Below are 17,492 nucleotides of genomic sequence, written 5' to 3' on the forward strand. Positions count from 1 at the left end.
ATTTAAATTATATGTAGCAATATACGTCGATGATGTTCTTATTTTTTCGAAAAAATGAAGATAATTATGAATTTAAAGAAAAAGTTATCGAAGGCATTCAAAATGAAGGACATGGGAGAGGTGTTAAATATACTTGGTATGCGGATAACACGAAAAAAAAAATAGTATAAAGATCGACCAATCAAAATATATTGAAGATGTTTTAAAGCGTTTTGGAATGTTTGATTGCAATCCCACAACAACGCCAATAGATGTGAATCAAAAACTTTCAACTTCAATGTGTCCCAAGAATCAAAAAGAAATTAAAGAAATGTCGCAAGTTCCATATATGCCAGCAGTTGGATGTCTTTTGTTTGCATCACAAGTATCGCGTCCAGATATTACCTATGCTGTAAATATGTTAAGCCGATTTAGCAAAAATCCTGGAAAAGCTCATTGGGAAGCCGCAAAGCGGGTAATGCGATACCTCAAGGGGACTTTAGATTCACAACTTGTTTATAGAGCTGATTTGAAAGAATCTAACATAAAAGGCTACTGCGATGCAGACTGGGCCGGAAATATTGATGATCGACAATCAACCACCGGATATGTGTTCTTGCATCAATCAGCAGCTGTGTCATGGGCAACTAAGAAACAGAAGACTGTAGCTTTGTCGTCAACAGAAGTAGAGTTCATGTCTTTAACTGCTGCGATACAGGAATCTGTGTATCTAAAAAAACTCAAGATGGAGCTTAATCCAAAAATTGAAGAAGCTATGAAAATCTTCTGCGACAACAAGGGAGCGATTCAAGTTGCTTTGAACAATAACTACTCTAATAGAACAAAACACGTGGATATAAAAGCCAAGTTTATAAGGCAGAAAATTGATGAAGAAGAAGTAACTTTGAAATACATTCCTACAAACGAAATGTTAGCTGATGTATTTACCAAAGCTGTATCATCGCAAAAATTGCAATATCTTAGAAATAAGTTCGGTCTTTTGTAAATCCACACAATATCTACTATTTATGTTATTACTTTGAATTTAATGAAAGGAGTTTACATTCAGGGAGAGTGTTGTTAAATGAATGTAAAAACACCTTTTTATATTACTACTTTTAATTTTGTTAACCTATCGAGTAGACATTGTCATTTAGTATTTCTGTATTTTCATATGAATACATAATTTTTAGTTTGAATAAAACATTTAAACACAATAATGTTCAGGGCGAGCGCGCTCCATGCGCATGCAGCACTTTCATCAGTGAAACTATCGGTATGATGACGAAAATCATATAAGGACACCAGGATCGTGAGTACATGAGGCTGATACGGAAAGGAGATCAGTACAGCTTTCGGTATCTAATACAGAATAGGTACGGAGAGTGATGGCGTATGCGGGAGAGATAAAGAGGCATTTGCTATATTGCCCGGCTAACTCGGCTGGCAGATTCCGGCACTTAGGTAGGAATAAATATTAGACTAGAGTCAACCTTTATTGCAAGCCAACTTAACCTATTTGAAGTGTTGTTTAAAAAAGTTCTAAAATATTTAATTATACCCACCACCGAAGGATGGGGGTATATTCATTTTGTCATTCCGTTTGCAACACATCGAAACATCCATTTCCGACCCTATAAAGTATATATATTCTTGATCAGCGTAAAAATCTAAGACGATCTAGACATCTGTCCGGTCGTCTGTCTGTTGAAATCACGCTACAGTCTTTAAAAATAGAGATATTGAGCTGAAACTTTGCACAGATCCTTTTTTGTCCATAAGCAGGTTTAGTTCGAAGATGGGCTATATCGGACTATATCTTGATATAGCCCCCATATAGACCGATCGGGCGATTTAGGATCTTAGGCCCATAAAAGCCACATTTATTATCCGATGTTGCTGAAATTTGGGACAATGAGTTGTGTTGGACCCTTCGACATCCTTCTTCAATTTTGCCTAGATCGGTCCAGATTCGAATATAGCTGCCATATAGACCGATCCTCCGATTTAGGGTCTTAGGCCCATAAGCCACATTTATTATCCGATTTTGCTGAAATTTGGGAAAGTGAGTTGCTTTAGGCCACCCGCCATCCATCTTCAATTTGGCTCAGATCGGTCCAGATTTGGATATAGCTCATCTCTCGATTCAAGGTTTTATTGTCCAATGTCGCCAAAATTTGGGACAGTATGTTGTGTTAGGCCCTTCGACATCCTTCTTCAATTTGGCCCAGATCGGTCCAGATTCGAATATAGCTGCCATATAGATCAATATCTCGAGTTAAAGTCTTGGCCCCATAAAAGGCGCACTTATAATCCGATTTCACTGAAATTTGCCATAATGACTTATTTTAGGCTTTTCGACATCCGTGTCGTATATGGTTCAGATCGGTTTATTTTTAGATATACATAGCTACTAAAAAATACCAATATTTTGCTATACACAATTGAACAATGACTTGTACCGATTAGTATTTTGTCCAAATCGGAACATATTTCGATATAGCTGCCTATGGGGCATAAGGCATGCATTTTTCACCGGATTTTGACGAAAGGTGGTTTACATATATACCCGAGGTGGTGGGTATCCAAAGTTCGGCCCGACCAAACTTAACGCCTTTTTACTTGTTTTAAAAAAGAATGTCCCTTATCAATGGGCTAAAAACTTAAAACCGACTGCACTCATTGATATGAGAGAAGTAACCCCAGTTCCCGAATGAAGTCCTCATGGGAAAAAGTATGTGTAATTAATTTATACACAGGTATTAGTGTCATGATTTTAATTGAAATTGAGAATGTGCGCCCTTCTTGGGGACACGCCTTAATCATTCTTCTATCTTAATCATTCTAGAATGGAGTGCAAATAACAAAAATTTCAAAAATTAAAAAAATATATTTTTTGAAAGTTATTTTTGTATGGGCTTACCATTGTGTTTTGTTCAATTGTATTTATCACGTCCATACCAGGCAACAAACAACAGGGCCAAGCATATAATAAAAGTAACAGCATTCAGGCAATTTGATTGAAGTCACGTTCGTAAGCGACAACTGTAAAATAAGGTACATGATGATAAATAGAATACGCGAACGCACACGCACAAAATTGACAGTTTTTATAATGAATTAGATAGATCGAGAACCGGAAGGATCTGCTACTCATACAGGCAGATTGGTGTTCGGTGCTCTCAGTAAGTGCCCCTGTATGACTCGCCATGAAAAATCAGTGTACATTGATTTTAATCCGATTACGTGGCAAGCGAGTCACAGACACAGCTAAAAATAATTCCCACTTCCGCTAAGTTACCCACAATATAACTCTACTAAAGAGTTTGCGCTGCTCCTATTTTTTCCTGAATGGAACACAATTTTGAAGCCCTACATTCTGCAAAACAGTGGTTACATTTTCATCATCATCAAAGACATAAAAGAGAGGTTTTATAAACACAAAGATGTGGAAATAAGTTTGTCATATTTGAAGAATTTAGCGTGGAATATTTTAGCTGTTACCCAGTTAATGCGCAAAATTTCAGAAACAAGTCTACCGCATGTAATAATAATAAGAAACATTTAACGTATCGTTTGCAAACTTGCTGAATGTCTTGTTAGAATGTAAGTTTGTCACTTTTGAAGAAATTTACCGTGGAATAATTTAGCTGTTACTCAGTGACCAAGGGGAGATCTTGATCGTGAGAAGACAAGGCTATTACTGAAAGAAAGTAAGAAGGAGGTCAGTATAGCTTTCGGTGTCATAACGGGATACACAGGACTTCGAGCTTTCTTATGTGACATCGGCCCGACTTTCGCGGCTAATAGATATCGGCACTTAGGTGGGGACACAATACCAGGCATGAGCCAACTTAGGGGCGTGGCATGGACAACAATAAGGATTTTGTAAGTAGCACGGAATTTCTAACTTCGATTTTCTTTTTCGAGGTTACTTTTTTAGTATTTAGGCAGCAACAAGCCGATTACTAGTTTAGATGTATGTCCATAATGGCATGGGGCGGACTAATATCCGCACCCTCTTTTTAACCTAACCTAACCTACTCAGTTACTGCGCAACATTTTAGAAACAAGTCTACCGCATGTACCTTGCTGATAAGAAATATTTAACATATCGTTTACCGATTACTAGTTTAGATGTATGTCCATAGTGGCATAGGGCGGACTAATATCCGCACCCTCTTTTCAACCTAACCTAACCTACTCAGTTACTGCGCAACATTTTAGAAACAAGTCTACCGCATGTACCTTGCCGATAAGAAATATTTAACATATCGTTTACAAACTTGCTAAATGTTACACGTATACTTCTTCCACACAAGTTAATCTACAACAAGGAACCAGAATATCTTTGCCAACACATGAAATTCGCCAGATCTAACCGTGGCCTAAACAGAAAAAAGCGTTGGGGAGCGTCGCGTTAAAAAATGCATCTCTGCAAACAAATGTTAAAAAAACCACTCGCAAAAGTTAAACAATTTTTAGCATTGACGACTTCATGTGTGGCAACACAGAATGACGCTCGCTTTTAAGCGTCAAAGTTGAAATTGTTTTACTTTTCCGCGTTACTTCTGTGGAATTTTGGCCTTAAGACTCATTGACACTCAAATCTCGGAACGCCAATACATCGTACATAATGTTTGTCTCTGGAACAACCTACCACCCAACATACAGAGGATAAGTAATGCCACTTCTTTTAAAAATGAGCTATTTGCATTCTTCAAGTGAAACACAAAATTACTTCCTATATATGTACTACTGTTTTGAATTTAAGATATTAAAATAATATATTGGGTTGCCCAAAAAGTAATTGCGTATTTTTTAAAAGAAAGTAAATGCATTTTTAATAAAACTTAGAATGAACTTTAATCAAATATACTTTTTTTACACTTTTTTTCTAAAGCAAGCTAAAAGTAACAGCTGATAACTGACAGAAGAAAGAATGCAACTACAGAGTCACAAGCTGTGAAAAAAATTGTCAACGCCGACTATATGAAAAATCCGCAATTACTTTTTGGGCAACCCAATAGTATCAGTTGATATTGCATTTAAAATAATATTCAATGTATTATGTACTCTATTGCGAACCGGCACTGATTGCTGACTGAAATTTTGCACGAATGTTGGTCTTGGGTCATAGGCACGGGATAAGGCTGGATATGGTGGTACAAAATGCTACATATTTGCCCTAGAGGCCTGTGTGGGTAAACAATCTATTCACCATTCGCACATTTTGGTACCGAAATTGGTGCTATTTGGTACTTTCTGTTCAGATAGAGCTAGAGGTTGAAATTTGGGATGCAGGTACAGCCAGCAAATATATGATGGATGACCAAATAATCTATGCACAACTCGTACAGTTTGGTACCAGCTGGTACTTTCTTTATAGAGATGGAGCTAGAGGTCTGAAATTTGGCATGACGGTACAAGAGGGATATATATAAAGTGTGATTAAATGATCCGTTCAAAATTCGTACATTTTAGTACCAAAAAGTGAAACGGGGACCGCTAAAATTAAGCAATTTGACAAACATTACGACATGTGAAAGTAACTTGCTAAATGTGGTGTAATTAGTATCATGAGAGTACAAAATGTTACCTTCTTAACGGAGTAAGCTAAAGTTATCAAAATTGGGATAGAAGAACACCTGACTATAAATTTTGGGTGACCAGAAGATTTTTAAAAATCGTACATTTTGGTAAAAATGGAACATTCGTTGCGAATTGAGGTAAAATAATTAAAAATAGGATACGGTTACACCCTTACAGTACATATTGGGCGAGTAGAAGATTTGTTTTTAATTCGTGTATTTAAGGCAAGTCTATATTTATAAAAGAGTTGCGTGACGGACTGATCAACGCCCAGCCCAAACCGCTACAGCTAGAACCATGAAACTTGGGACGAATGTGGATCTTGGATCGTCTGCGCGGTATAAGACTAAGATTTTGTTATGTTTGTACGAAAAGGTGACTTTTTATCTAGCGCCAACGGATAGGACTAGAATTATGATTTTGGACTCAAATTAAAGAGCGTCTCGAAGAAATAAGATTTGGTAAAAAAATTTCCAAAATCGTATTGGAAGTGGGAAAATAGTACGTTGGTATTATTTGGTTCCCTTTATTGTTAGATGAGCTAGAGCTTTGAATTTTGGTACTTACGCAAACTATGGCAAACGAAATTGGGAGGCCAAATGAGTTTTTGGATTTATGGGCATTTAGGTACAAAAAAGTACCAAAAAAGGTACGAAATTTGGCTTAGTTGATTGTTGTTGTGAAATAAGGAAACAGATAGAAAAATATAGGTTTAGTAACGTATTTGGTAGAATTTCGTATTTTTTTACGAATGTAGGTTCAACCAGGAAATTTATGATGGCTACGAAATATACGTCGTACATTTTGGTACCAAAAAGTACTAAATAGTGCGAAATAGCTTATTTACTTTTACAGTGGACGGAGACGGGTAAAATTAAATAAATTGGTAAAAATTATCGTAGTCTTGACAAAAATACGATAAGTTGTATCGTACCAGGAGTGGAACACATCGAGCTTAAGTGTTGTAAAAAGTACTATTTGGTATTTTCTTTATAGATTGAGCTACAGCTCTGAAATTTGGAATACAGTTACATCTAGGAACTATGTACGCTTGAAATACAGGTACATCTTGGCATAATGTATAGGGCGGCTCGAAAATGTTGTGGATATTCGTACATTTCGGGCTACTAGAAGACTTTTTTGAAATTCGTACATTGTGATACTTAATGGAACAAAATGGTACTTTCTTTACAGACTGAGCTACAGCTCTGAAATTTGGGATACAGGTACATCTTGGCAGCATGTACCAGGTGATCAGAAGATTTTTTTTGAAATTTGTACACTTAGGTACTAAAACGTACAAAATGGTGCCTTCGTTACGGATTGAACTACAGCTCTGAAATTTGTAATACCTTTACATTTGGGCACTATGAAACGGGCGACTAAAACATTTTTTTGATATTCGTTTATTTTGGTACCAAAACGTCCATAATTGCACTTTCTTTGTAGACTGACAATATGTACCAAATTACTAGAAGATTTATTTAAAATTTTTTACATTAAGGTACTAAAACGTACAAAATGATACTTTATTTACGGATTGAGCTAAAGATCTCAAAATTGCTTCCGATACAGTTACATCTCGACAGTATATATCGACCGACTAGAGTTTTTTTTTTTAATTCGTACTTTAAGGCATTCAAAATTTTATTTTCTACATGAATTAGGCTAAAGCTCTTAAATTAGCCGTACAGTCATTGGTATTGGGTGCACCATCGAGGGCAGCGAAGCTACCGGGCATATGCTAGTATATGTATATTTCACCTTATCTTTTAATTTTTTGGGTTTCAAAACTTAACTTTGTAAAATTTTCTGAAACAAAATTTCTAGAAAAATCATATGTAAGTTTTTTAACTAAAAATGTGCGTCCAAAATTGTCACAAATGTACATAAATATGTAGGAAATTCGTTAACTATTGCTTACAAGTTCAAAGAGTTCAAACTGTTTCCTGTTAAATGTTAAAAAATGTTATTATAAAATCAGCAAAGAGTATTTGCTGATATCAGAAAACTTATTTCTCTGGGTTAAGAGTGAATATTTTCAAGCCTTTATAGGTTCTTCTGGGCCTACATTCTTATTATTGTTTATGACTAATGGTAAACCACTCCTCGAATTCACACTCTACTGATATTTGATCTAAAATGTTTATGTATTCACTTCTAAATAACTTTAACTAAAACCAAAAATGTTATGATCGGGTTAAAGGTCCGTTTATTAGTATTTTAAGGAGAGGCGGGTGCGCAGATACTTGACTTTATATGGCCTACGTCATTTCGTACTCTACTTTTAAAATCCTTTTATTTGATACCAAGATTGACCGCTCTTGAGATACTTGAGCCAAAAAGTTGGATATCAAATTCGTACACTGCTCTCAAATATATTGAATTTGAACCCCATATTGTCATAATTAGGTTACTGCCCGTCCGTTAATATTTTTATGTTTGGTTGATACAATACTTTTAAAATTGAGTGATTCCTTATCATGATCGTTGATTTTAGAGGCTGGGATGACCCCCAGGCATATGACGCCATATTTCTATGTCAGATTTGCTATACATATCTTCCATTTGAGACACCATATTGCTTTGATCACGCCTTTCGTCGCATTACCTTTAACAATCCCAAAGCGGACATGTACTTTTTGCATATGTTCGTTGAAAGTCGACCTACCACATATCCCGTTTTATCATCGCGAACATTTCTAGAATATAGATAGATGGGCATATAAACAAAAAGAAGTTTATTTTTTTACACAATAAAGATATGAGCCCATCCCATATTGCAAAATACTGCATACTCTAGTTCAATGACTACTTTGACTGAGCACAATCATCCATAACCGGCTATCTTAGTAATTATCACTTCTATGTTTGAATGCAATAAGTGACACCAACCCATATAAGCGTAGAAAGGCCTCTGGGGGTGAGCTAAGCAACTCCTAAAAAAGTTCTCGTAATTGATGTCGTCCAGCGATTCGCCATCCTTGAGACTCGGTTATAAAAATGGCTCATTATTATTTATTTATATGGCTTATATTCAGCATGTATAATAACTAATCCATCGAAAAAATCAAAAAAAAAAAAAATTAATAAAACATATATAATTTAATGGATCGATTATGAATTGCAACCCAAATTTGTTACACAAATCTCCATTTCTCTATTAAATTGCATATGTTTTTACGAATCACTTACAAGGTGAACGCTCAAAACACTGATGTTGGAAATGTCTAAATTTGTGTTAATTTTTATCTCGTTGTTTCATCTCCTGGCAACGCAACTATTGTTGCGCGACCATCCGTAAATGATCCCTAATTCTAATCTTAATAGAAAACCCAATTATCGGTTTAGCAAAAATAAAAATATGTTTATTACCAACACCAGGATACTACTAAATATCATGAGAAGTAGTCGCGCTGTTCTCAAATGGAATGTTATAGTATAAATTTGCAAGGCTTCACAGAAAATATTAAAATTTTAATTTAATTAAGACATTTGTATATTCAATTAACAGTTTTGCCGAAATCGTGTATTATTAACCACGCCAAGCTGAATAATTCAATTAAAGCGGTTAGCACATCAATAAACCAATTTATTGTACAACTGTTTACTCTTTCAAAAACAAGTTTAATTGATCAAATTAAAATAAATAATTGATATTTCCCCTTAAACAAACCATTTTTTACTTCAGTCCATTAATTGCGGATACTAAATGAAATGTATTGCATTAAAATATTATGTCTTTTTATGTTTGTTTCTCTTTCGTGACGAGCTCAATGATCGGAGATTTTCTTTGCAAATGGAAAAGGAGAGATAGCCAGAGATAGCGACACACACCACACGTCTTTGGCCAGAAGACTTCAACCATATTAGGTGTGATGGCTTCTAGGGTCGTACATTGGTATGTTGTATTTGAATCGTATTTATTGCGAAAACGCCTATATGATACAATTACCACATTAACCACGCTCGACAACCCTATCTATTAGCTGTACTTTTTCCCAATGCATCTGTTTTCGGGTAATGACAGACTTTTTTTCTGCGACAATTACACCACTTCCATGGTATACATGATTTTGTGCATCTGTTGGAAGTTGTATTGATGGCTTCGAACGCTAGACAACGGCAACGGCTCTCGCTGTTGCTCCGTGTGCCCAGGCTCGATTCCCGACCGGGCTCTGACGAATTTTTTCATATTCAAGTTTTTTGCCTGTTGGAGCGAAAATCTTTATATTTCACTACTTTTGTTGTTTCTCTTTCGAGACAAGCTCAATGATCGGAGATTTTCTTTGCAAATGGAAAAGGATTGCAACACACACCAACCACCATGGGACGCGTTTCGTCTTTGGTTAGAAGAGTTTTATTATGTATTTTGATTAAACAATATGAATCTCATTGGCTAGCAAAATATTTTAGTTTAAAGAATGTTGCACAGGCGCTATGTAGATGACGAAAAAGTCCAAGTCAATTTTTCTTTTTTTTGAATCGTGATTGCCTCTTCCTGTATTGCTGTTTTTGTTAAACGAATTACCAGTATATGGATTCGACCAAATTTTGCAGGAAGATGGTATATCAGCAAAGGAACACAATTGCCGCCGCCGTGTCTGTAAAGTGTATAATTATATTGAATTAACCTTAGCATTTCGCGTAATCCACATGAAGAGTTAGGTTGTTGGGTTGTTGTGTTTCTGCCAATCAATATTAGGAAGCCTAATCTTTTTATGGATACTTACATATTGCAACACAATATTAGTACCTCCTTATTTTTACAATGTTCTCCATCTTCGGTCACATTTCTCATGTATTCTATTCTTCCATTTATATTTTCACATCGGGGAATTTTCTATTTTGCAAATTCAAATTTGAACATGAATATACCATTAAGGAACATGGGCAAACTTCTCACATATCACCGAGTCGTGTCCGATTCAAGTTTAAGCCGAAGAGCGACACCTTTTTGAGGAGGAATCCTTACATGATAAAGTACCTCATAAATGTCGCTAGTATTGGGAGGGGATAAACACCGCTGACAAATTTTTTTTGTTGGTCTCCCCATGATTCCGACCCAGGCGTTTAACATCATAAGCGGACATGCTAACCTCTGCGCCACGAAGGCCTCCTATTTTGCAAAAATTACAAAATTTTTAGCATTTTCCACTTTGCCACTTTTTTGTTTCCTTTAAACACATGTTTTCTTAAATTACATCAGGGACGCACAAAATGAAGTTTTATTCATTCATTCGGATAAGAATTGCGCTTTGTAGGGGCTCAAGAAGCAAAATCGGGAGATCGATTTACATGTGAGCTGTATCAAGCTATTGATCGATTGAGACCATATAAGACACGTATGTTGAAGATCATGAGAGAAGACGTTATACAAAATTTCCATTGCAGAATATTGTCCGCAGAATATTGTTAGCACCACTGTTTAACGTTTTCTATTCAAAGAACAGTATAGCAAAAAAAACATTTAAAAGTCAACAAATGTGTGTTGTTGCTAGAAGCATTTGACTGGTTTCCGGTATCGCGATTTCATTTTCGACCAAGAAAAATCATCGGCGGGAGATGTCAAATGGATCATGGTGCTTTACAACCATCACGACTAGAATAGGTTGTAGCAACAACACACTTTTGCTGACTTTTAAATGTTTTTTTTTTTTTTTTTGCTATACTGTTCTTTGAATATAAAGCATTAAACGATGTTCTAAGGCCGGACAATATCCAGCAATGGAATCTCAATAAGATTTTAATGCCGAAAAAAGAAAAAGCAAACAGACAAACCAAACGAAAGGCACGTCGGCAACCAAACGAAAGGCAGAAGATGTTTGGGTTTGTTGCTTTTGGCTCGTTGGATAAGTTGGATTCGAATAAAGGAAGTAAGATTTTATTTGTTTTCTACTGCTTTTGTGAATCAAGCCGTCCGTCTTAAGCTGAGTATTCTGTTCAGATTTTTGGGCGGAATGCTGTCAAACTCCATATAAAAAACACGTTGGCTAAAAATAGGCGGAAAAGTAGTACTCTGCTTATAGTGAGGAAAATGGCAAAAAAGTTGAAGTGGCAACACTTAAAACCATTGCCTACATCATTTTTATACCCACCACCAAAGGATGGGAATATTCATTTTGTCATTCCGTTTGCAACACATCGAAATATCCATTTCCGTCCCTATAAAGTATATATATTCTTGATCAGCGTAAAAATCTAAGACGATCTAGACATGTCCGTCCGTCTATCGGTCTGTCTGTTGAAATCACGCTACAGTCTTTAAAAATAGAGATATTGAGCTGAAACTTTGCACAGATTTTTTGTCCATAAGCAGGTTAGGTTCGAAGATGGGCTATATCGGACTATATCTTGACATAGCCCCCATACAGACCGATACGCCGATTTAGGGTCTAAGGCCCATAAAAGCCACATTTATTATCCGATTTTGCTGAAATTTGGAACAGTGAGTTGTGTTAGGCCCTTCGACATCGTCAATTTGGCTCAGATCGGTTCAGATTTGGATATAGCTGCCATATAGACCGATCCTCCGATTTATGGTCTAAGGTCCATAAAAGCCACATTTATTATCCGCTTTCACTGAAATTTGGGACAGTGAGTTGTGTTAGGCCCTTCGACTTCCTTCGTCAATTTGGCTAAGATCGGAGCAGATTTGGATATAGCTGCCATATTGACCGATCCTCCGATTTAGGGTCTTAGGCCCACAAAAGCCACATTTATTATTCGATTTTGATGAAATTTGGAACAGTGAGTTGTGTTAGGTCCTCTGACATCTTTCTTCAATTTGTCCCAGATCGGTCCTGATTTGGATATAGTTGCCATATAGACCCATCTCTCGGTTTTAGGCCTTGGGCCCATAAAATGCGCATTTATTGTCCGATGTCACCGAAATTTGGGACAGTGAGTTAAGTTAAGCCGCTTGACATACTTCTGAAATATCGCACAGATCGGTCCAGATTTGGATATAGCTGCCATATAGACCGATATCTCGGTTTTAGGTTTTGGGGCCATAAAAGACGCATTTATTGTCCGATGCCGCCGCAATTTGGGACAGTGCTTCGTGTTAGGCTCTTCGACATTTTTCTGCAACTTGGCCCAATTCGGTCCAGATTTGAATATAGCTGCCATATAGACCGATATCTCGATTTAAAGGCGTGTCCCCATAAAAGGCGCATTTATAATCCGATTTCACAGAAGTTTGCCACAATGAATCATGTTAGGCTTTTCGACATCCGTGTCGTATATGGTTCAGATCGGTTTATTTTTAGATATAGCTACTGATTGATGTCAAATTTCGCTCGCGGAATAATTAACAATTTCCGCGACTATTCCGAAAGTGGATTAGGATACCAACCCTTAAAGAGCCCTGTTTAAATTCAGATGTGTGTTTTACAACCTAGTCTAGTTGGGATGGTTGTAAAGCACCATGATCCATTTGACATTTCCCGCTGATGATTTTTCTTGGTCGAAACTGACATTGCGATACGGGAAACCAGTCAAATGCTTTTATTTGCTTCAGTTATCATTCTTGTTTGAACGGTTGAGTGGAGCGGACGTTTTGTTATTTCGCTCCGCAAGAATTTTCCTGTAACTCGTAATCGGTCATTATTTTTGGAAAAAATATTTAAGCCACTCAAGGATAGCTACGATGGAGGTATCCATTAGGCGGTTGATGATCTGTGTCTATTTCCAGTGGAGCGGCAGATCTAGAGCCCGGAAGTAGGCTTAGAATGGACTCCAAAGATCCAACAGCTTCGGTGGTGGTATAAGGCCGTAGTATACTGTCTGCCACTGAAACCATGGCCAGAGGAGCGGCTGCTTCAGGCTCCACTAGCCGAAAAACGACTGGTTAGCAGGGGCTTTTAGTGAAGACACCTGGTTCGAGTGTTAAAAACAAGGCCGAACCTAATTTATCATCGAATGTCTATAATTTGCCTAGACCATCCCCGGCAAATCAACACTCTCTTTAAGAACTTGGAACAATAGAAGACGCATCGCTTTCGGGTTTATTTAGAGGCTTGGGGTGAATGATCCTAAGACTCTCACTAATAGGGATAGAGACTCCCTAAATTGGGCTCGGGGATTTGCTGCACAGGCTACCCCAAAGACTACACTTCTAGATTCGGAAACTGCACCGCAGTCGGACAAAAGGCTGCGCTCACGTGGAGGTTATCCCATGCCTAAAAGAACTAGGGCGCACAATAGTAAGATGGGTCCAAGAACCTTTGCTTATATCGCTGGGGACAGTTTGATGATGGCAGTTGTCGATAAGGGAGAAGACGAAGGCTTTATACCTAGGAATCATTGGAATGGGATAGTCAATGGACTGTCATCGGTATACTCCGAGGCCCTTGCGGAATTTTCTGGGTTTCCTCCAATTTGTGACGATGCAGGCTGGTATCGGGGCCGATACCGACTGATTGCCTTCGGGGATCAACGTTCAATTAAAATGTATTGTTGTGTGCTAAAAAAAAAATTGGTGAGATCTGGTAGAAGGAATATTTTCTTTCTTAGTCAAGAAAGAAAATATTCCTTCTTGACCAATGGCGCATACTTTGATACCAAGGATTCTCTCAGATCCTGAAGCGATACTTGGAAGACTATGGAAATGAAATCCCAATCTTTCAACCACCGACTGGAAGATTGGTAGATTGGATGAGGCTGATGGTGACCGGAGACATGCAGTATTAGTACTAAACTCCGGCTGTCTCGCAGACCTCAACAAGTGTGAAGGGGTTGTATCCTACGGATTCAACAAGTTGAAACTGAAGGTTTATAGATGCTAAAGTCTGGCGGATTGCAGGAGACTGAAAATCCCCCTGCCCCAATCGAGACAGGGGACGGAATCAAAAAGGGACCCGACAAGCCCTGTATGGGTGGGTCATCCGGTTGGACTGGGCTCAAGGTGTGCGCCAGCGCGGAAGCACGACGCTCAAAAAGAACTTCGACAGCAGCAGTTAGTAAAGAATCTAAGGAGAAATCGTCCACACCGCGAGTGCCCGTGTGCTGAGGAAGAATGGTTCCACAGCTTTCTCACCTGCCTCTGAATGCGTACGAAAGCTCATCATGACAAGTTCTAACGAATCTTGTGAACCCCTGGTGGAGTCAGAAGACGAGGCTAACACAACAGTGGTTGAAGTTCTGAATCCTTACTATGGTCCGGTTTCTACAGATAAATCTCCACCATTGTAAGGCCACTTCGGCGTCACTAAAGGTTCTCCTGATGGCTGGGGGATTTGACATGGTTCTTATCCAGGAACCATGGGTGTGTGGAGGAATGGTACGTGGACTAAGAATTCCGGGATTTTAACTTCTCAAGGGCTTCCATATATATGACACACAATTCAGAGATGCCACTTTCAAACCTTAAGTCGCTGGTTGAAGCTGCTTCTGTAGGGAAGAAAAGCCTCATTGTAGGAAGTGATGCTAATGCACATCACCAGATATGGGCAAGTTCGGTCAACGAAAGGGGTGAGCTGCTTATCGAATATATTATAAGTTGCAATATGACAATTTGCAATAAAGGAGATAAACCGACCTTTATTACTTTGTATCGGAAGATATAAGTGGAGGAATGTGCGACTGGGAACAGGTGGAAGGTGGTTTCGGATAAATTTCGGCACAAATTCTGAACGTCTATCCTTTCTACACCAGAAAAGGAAGTGAAAACTACGGAGGATATAGACATCGTGGTCAAGCGGAGCACGAAGGCCCTGAATAACTCGCTTGTGTCCGCATGTCCTAGTGCCAAGCCAAGGGATAAACAGCAACCGCCATGGTGGGCCCCACAGCTGGTTGGTCTAAGGAAGGACTGCAGAAAACTATTCAACAGAGCAAAAGCCACAAGAGCACCACATGATTGGGAGATCTATAAGGCTGAGCTAAGAAAATATAAGGGCGAGCTTAGAAAGGCTCAGAACAAATCCTGGGTAGAATTCTGCAGCTCCGTGGAGGATACATCTGAGGCCTCTAGGCTAAGGAAGATTCTGTCCTCGAGACCTATTAACGTGGGGTATATCCGGAAGTCAGAGTATGTATGGAAACTGTCTAGTGAGGAAACACAAGAACTACTCGTTGATACACATTTCCCGGGAAATTCTCCATCGGACAACGTGGCGCCAGAAGAGGTTTTCACTGATATGCATTCGTTGTGTCTGAGCCGAAAATCCTTTGGGCGATAAGAAGTTTCGACTCCCTTAAGTCGCCTGGCCCTGATGATGTATCACCGGTTGAATTACTCGCTGTGTCTGATAGACTGGTTCCCTGGCTAGGGAGATATACTCTGCTTGTATCAGAATGTCATATATACCTGTGGGAAGAAGGGACACTAAGGCCATTTTCATTCCGAAAGCAGGAAAACAATACCACACGAAGGCGAAAAATTTTCGTCCCATTAGTCTGCCATTCTTTATGCTGAAGACTCTTGAGAGGTTGATAGAAACATATCTTAGGGCAAAGATGCCTGGAGATCGCCTGTCGCGGCAGCAGCATGCATATAGTAAAGGCGTAAATCCACTGAAACAGCCGTTTACGACCTAGTCGGCTACATAGAGGGTTCTCTCGCTGTCAAGGAATATGCAATGATAGCATTTCTTGACATTGAAGGTGCTTTCAATAACGTAAAACCGACGTCAATTATGAAGGATTTGGAGTTTCTAGGCATCAACTCTACCGTAAGAAAGTTTATTAATAATATACTGACTAAAAGATGCATTACGGCAGGCATGGGATCTGTGGATCTAAAAAGATTGGTCAGCAGAGGAACACCTCAAGGAGGTGTACTTTCTCCTCTACTTTGGAATATAGCCATTAAAAATATATTATTGTCTCTGGAAGAAAAAGGTGTAAAAGTGGTCGCGTATGCTGATGACGTGGCAATTGCGGTTAGGGGAAAGTTTCTCAGCACTCTAAGAGATATACTTCAACAAGCTCTACGTGTAACAGCAAAGTGGGCTTCCGAAAGTGGTCTGGGTATAAATCCGTGCAAGACAGAAGTAGTTCCGTTTAGCAGGAGATACAAGTTGCCTACAGTGATACCTGTCTTCTTGGGTGGAGAGAATGTTCCATTTACAGAAAGTGCAAAATACCTGGGTGTTTTGATGGACAGGAAACTGAACTTCAAATCCATCAAATCAAAGGGCAAGAAAGGCCACTCTTGCCCTATACACCTGCAAGAGAGCTTTTGGCAAAAGTTGGGGATTTAGACCGCGTGTCATGCATTGATATACTGCAGTTGTCAGACCTATTATGCTATATGGTGTTGTGGTCTGGTAAACGGCGCTTCAAAAATTCACCTACTTTTCAATACTTAACCGGATCCAAAGGATGGCTTGTTTGTGCATCACAGCCGCGCTGAGGACGACACCATCTGATGCACTGAATTTAATGCTACATCTTATGCCTCTGGATATTGCGGCTATCCAAATTGCAGCGATCACTGCCGGAACTTTCTAATTGGTCATGTGGAGGCCGCGGACACTGTGTTATACTTGATACAATATCCGATGTCCCAGGCAGTGTGGATTACACCCTACCTGAGCCGCTTTCTGATAAAAATTACTGTATACTGTAGGAATATGGCATAAGCATTGAAAACATTCTGGTCATCTCTCGTGGAATCATTTGGTTATACAAACTATGCATTTCCCTCCCATTTACTACTGATAACCTTTTTCGTTGAGAAGCTTCGAATTACCAACAATTGAAGAGAATGTAATATAACGAAACCAAATCCAAAAATGTCCCCAGATACCCTAAAATAGATTGACAGCTATATATATATATATATATATATATATATATATATATATATATATATATATACCACTTTCGGAAGCCCACTTTGCTGTTACACGTAGAGCTTGTTGAAGTATCTCTTAGAGTGCTGAGAAACTTTCCCCTAACCGCAATTGCCACGT

The 17,492-nt window shown here is 38.4% G+C and overlaps 1 protein-coding gene across 1 annotated transcript; it reads left to right on the forward strand.

Annotated features, from left to right (window-relative positions):
• The first annotated feature begins 217 nt into the window (after positions 1-217).
• LOC131997924 (uncharacterized) lies at positions 218-985 on the forward strand. The gene has a single exon (XM_059369804.1). It carries the CDS (start codon positions 218-220, stop codon positions 983-985), a length of 768 nt encoding a protein of 255 aa, XP_059225787.1.
• The last annotated feature ends 16,507 nt before the right edge of the window (positions 986-17,492 follow it).

Source organism: Stomoxys calcitrans, chromosome 5 (assembly GCF_963082655.1).
Source record: "Stomoxys calcitrans chromosome 5, idStoCalc2.1, whole genome shotgun sequence".
NCBI lineage: Eukaryota > Metazoa > Arthropoda > Insecta > Diptera > Muscidae > Stomoxys > Stomoxys calcitrans.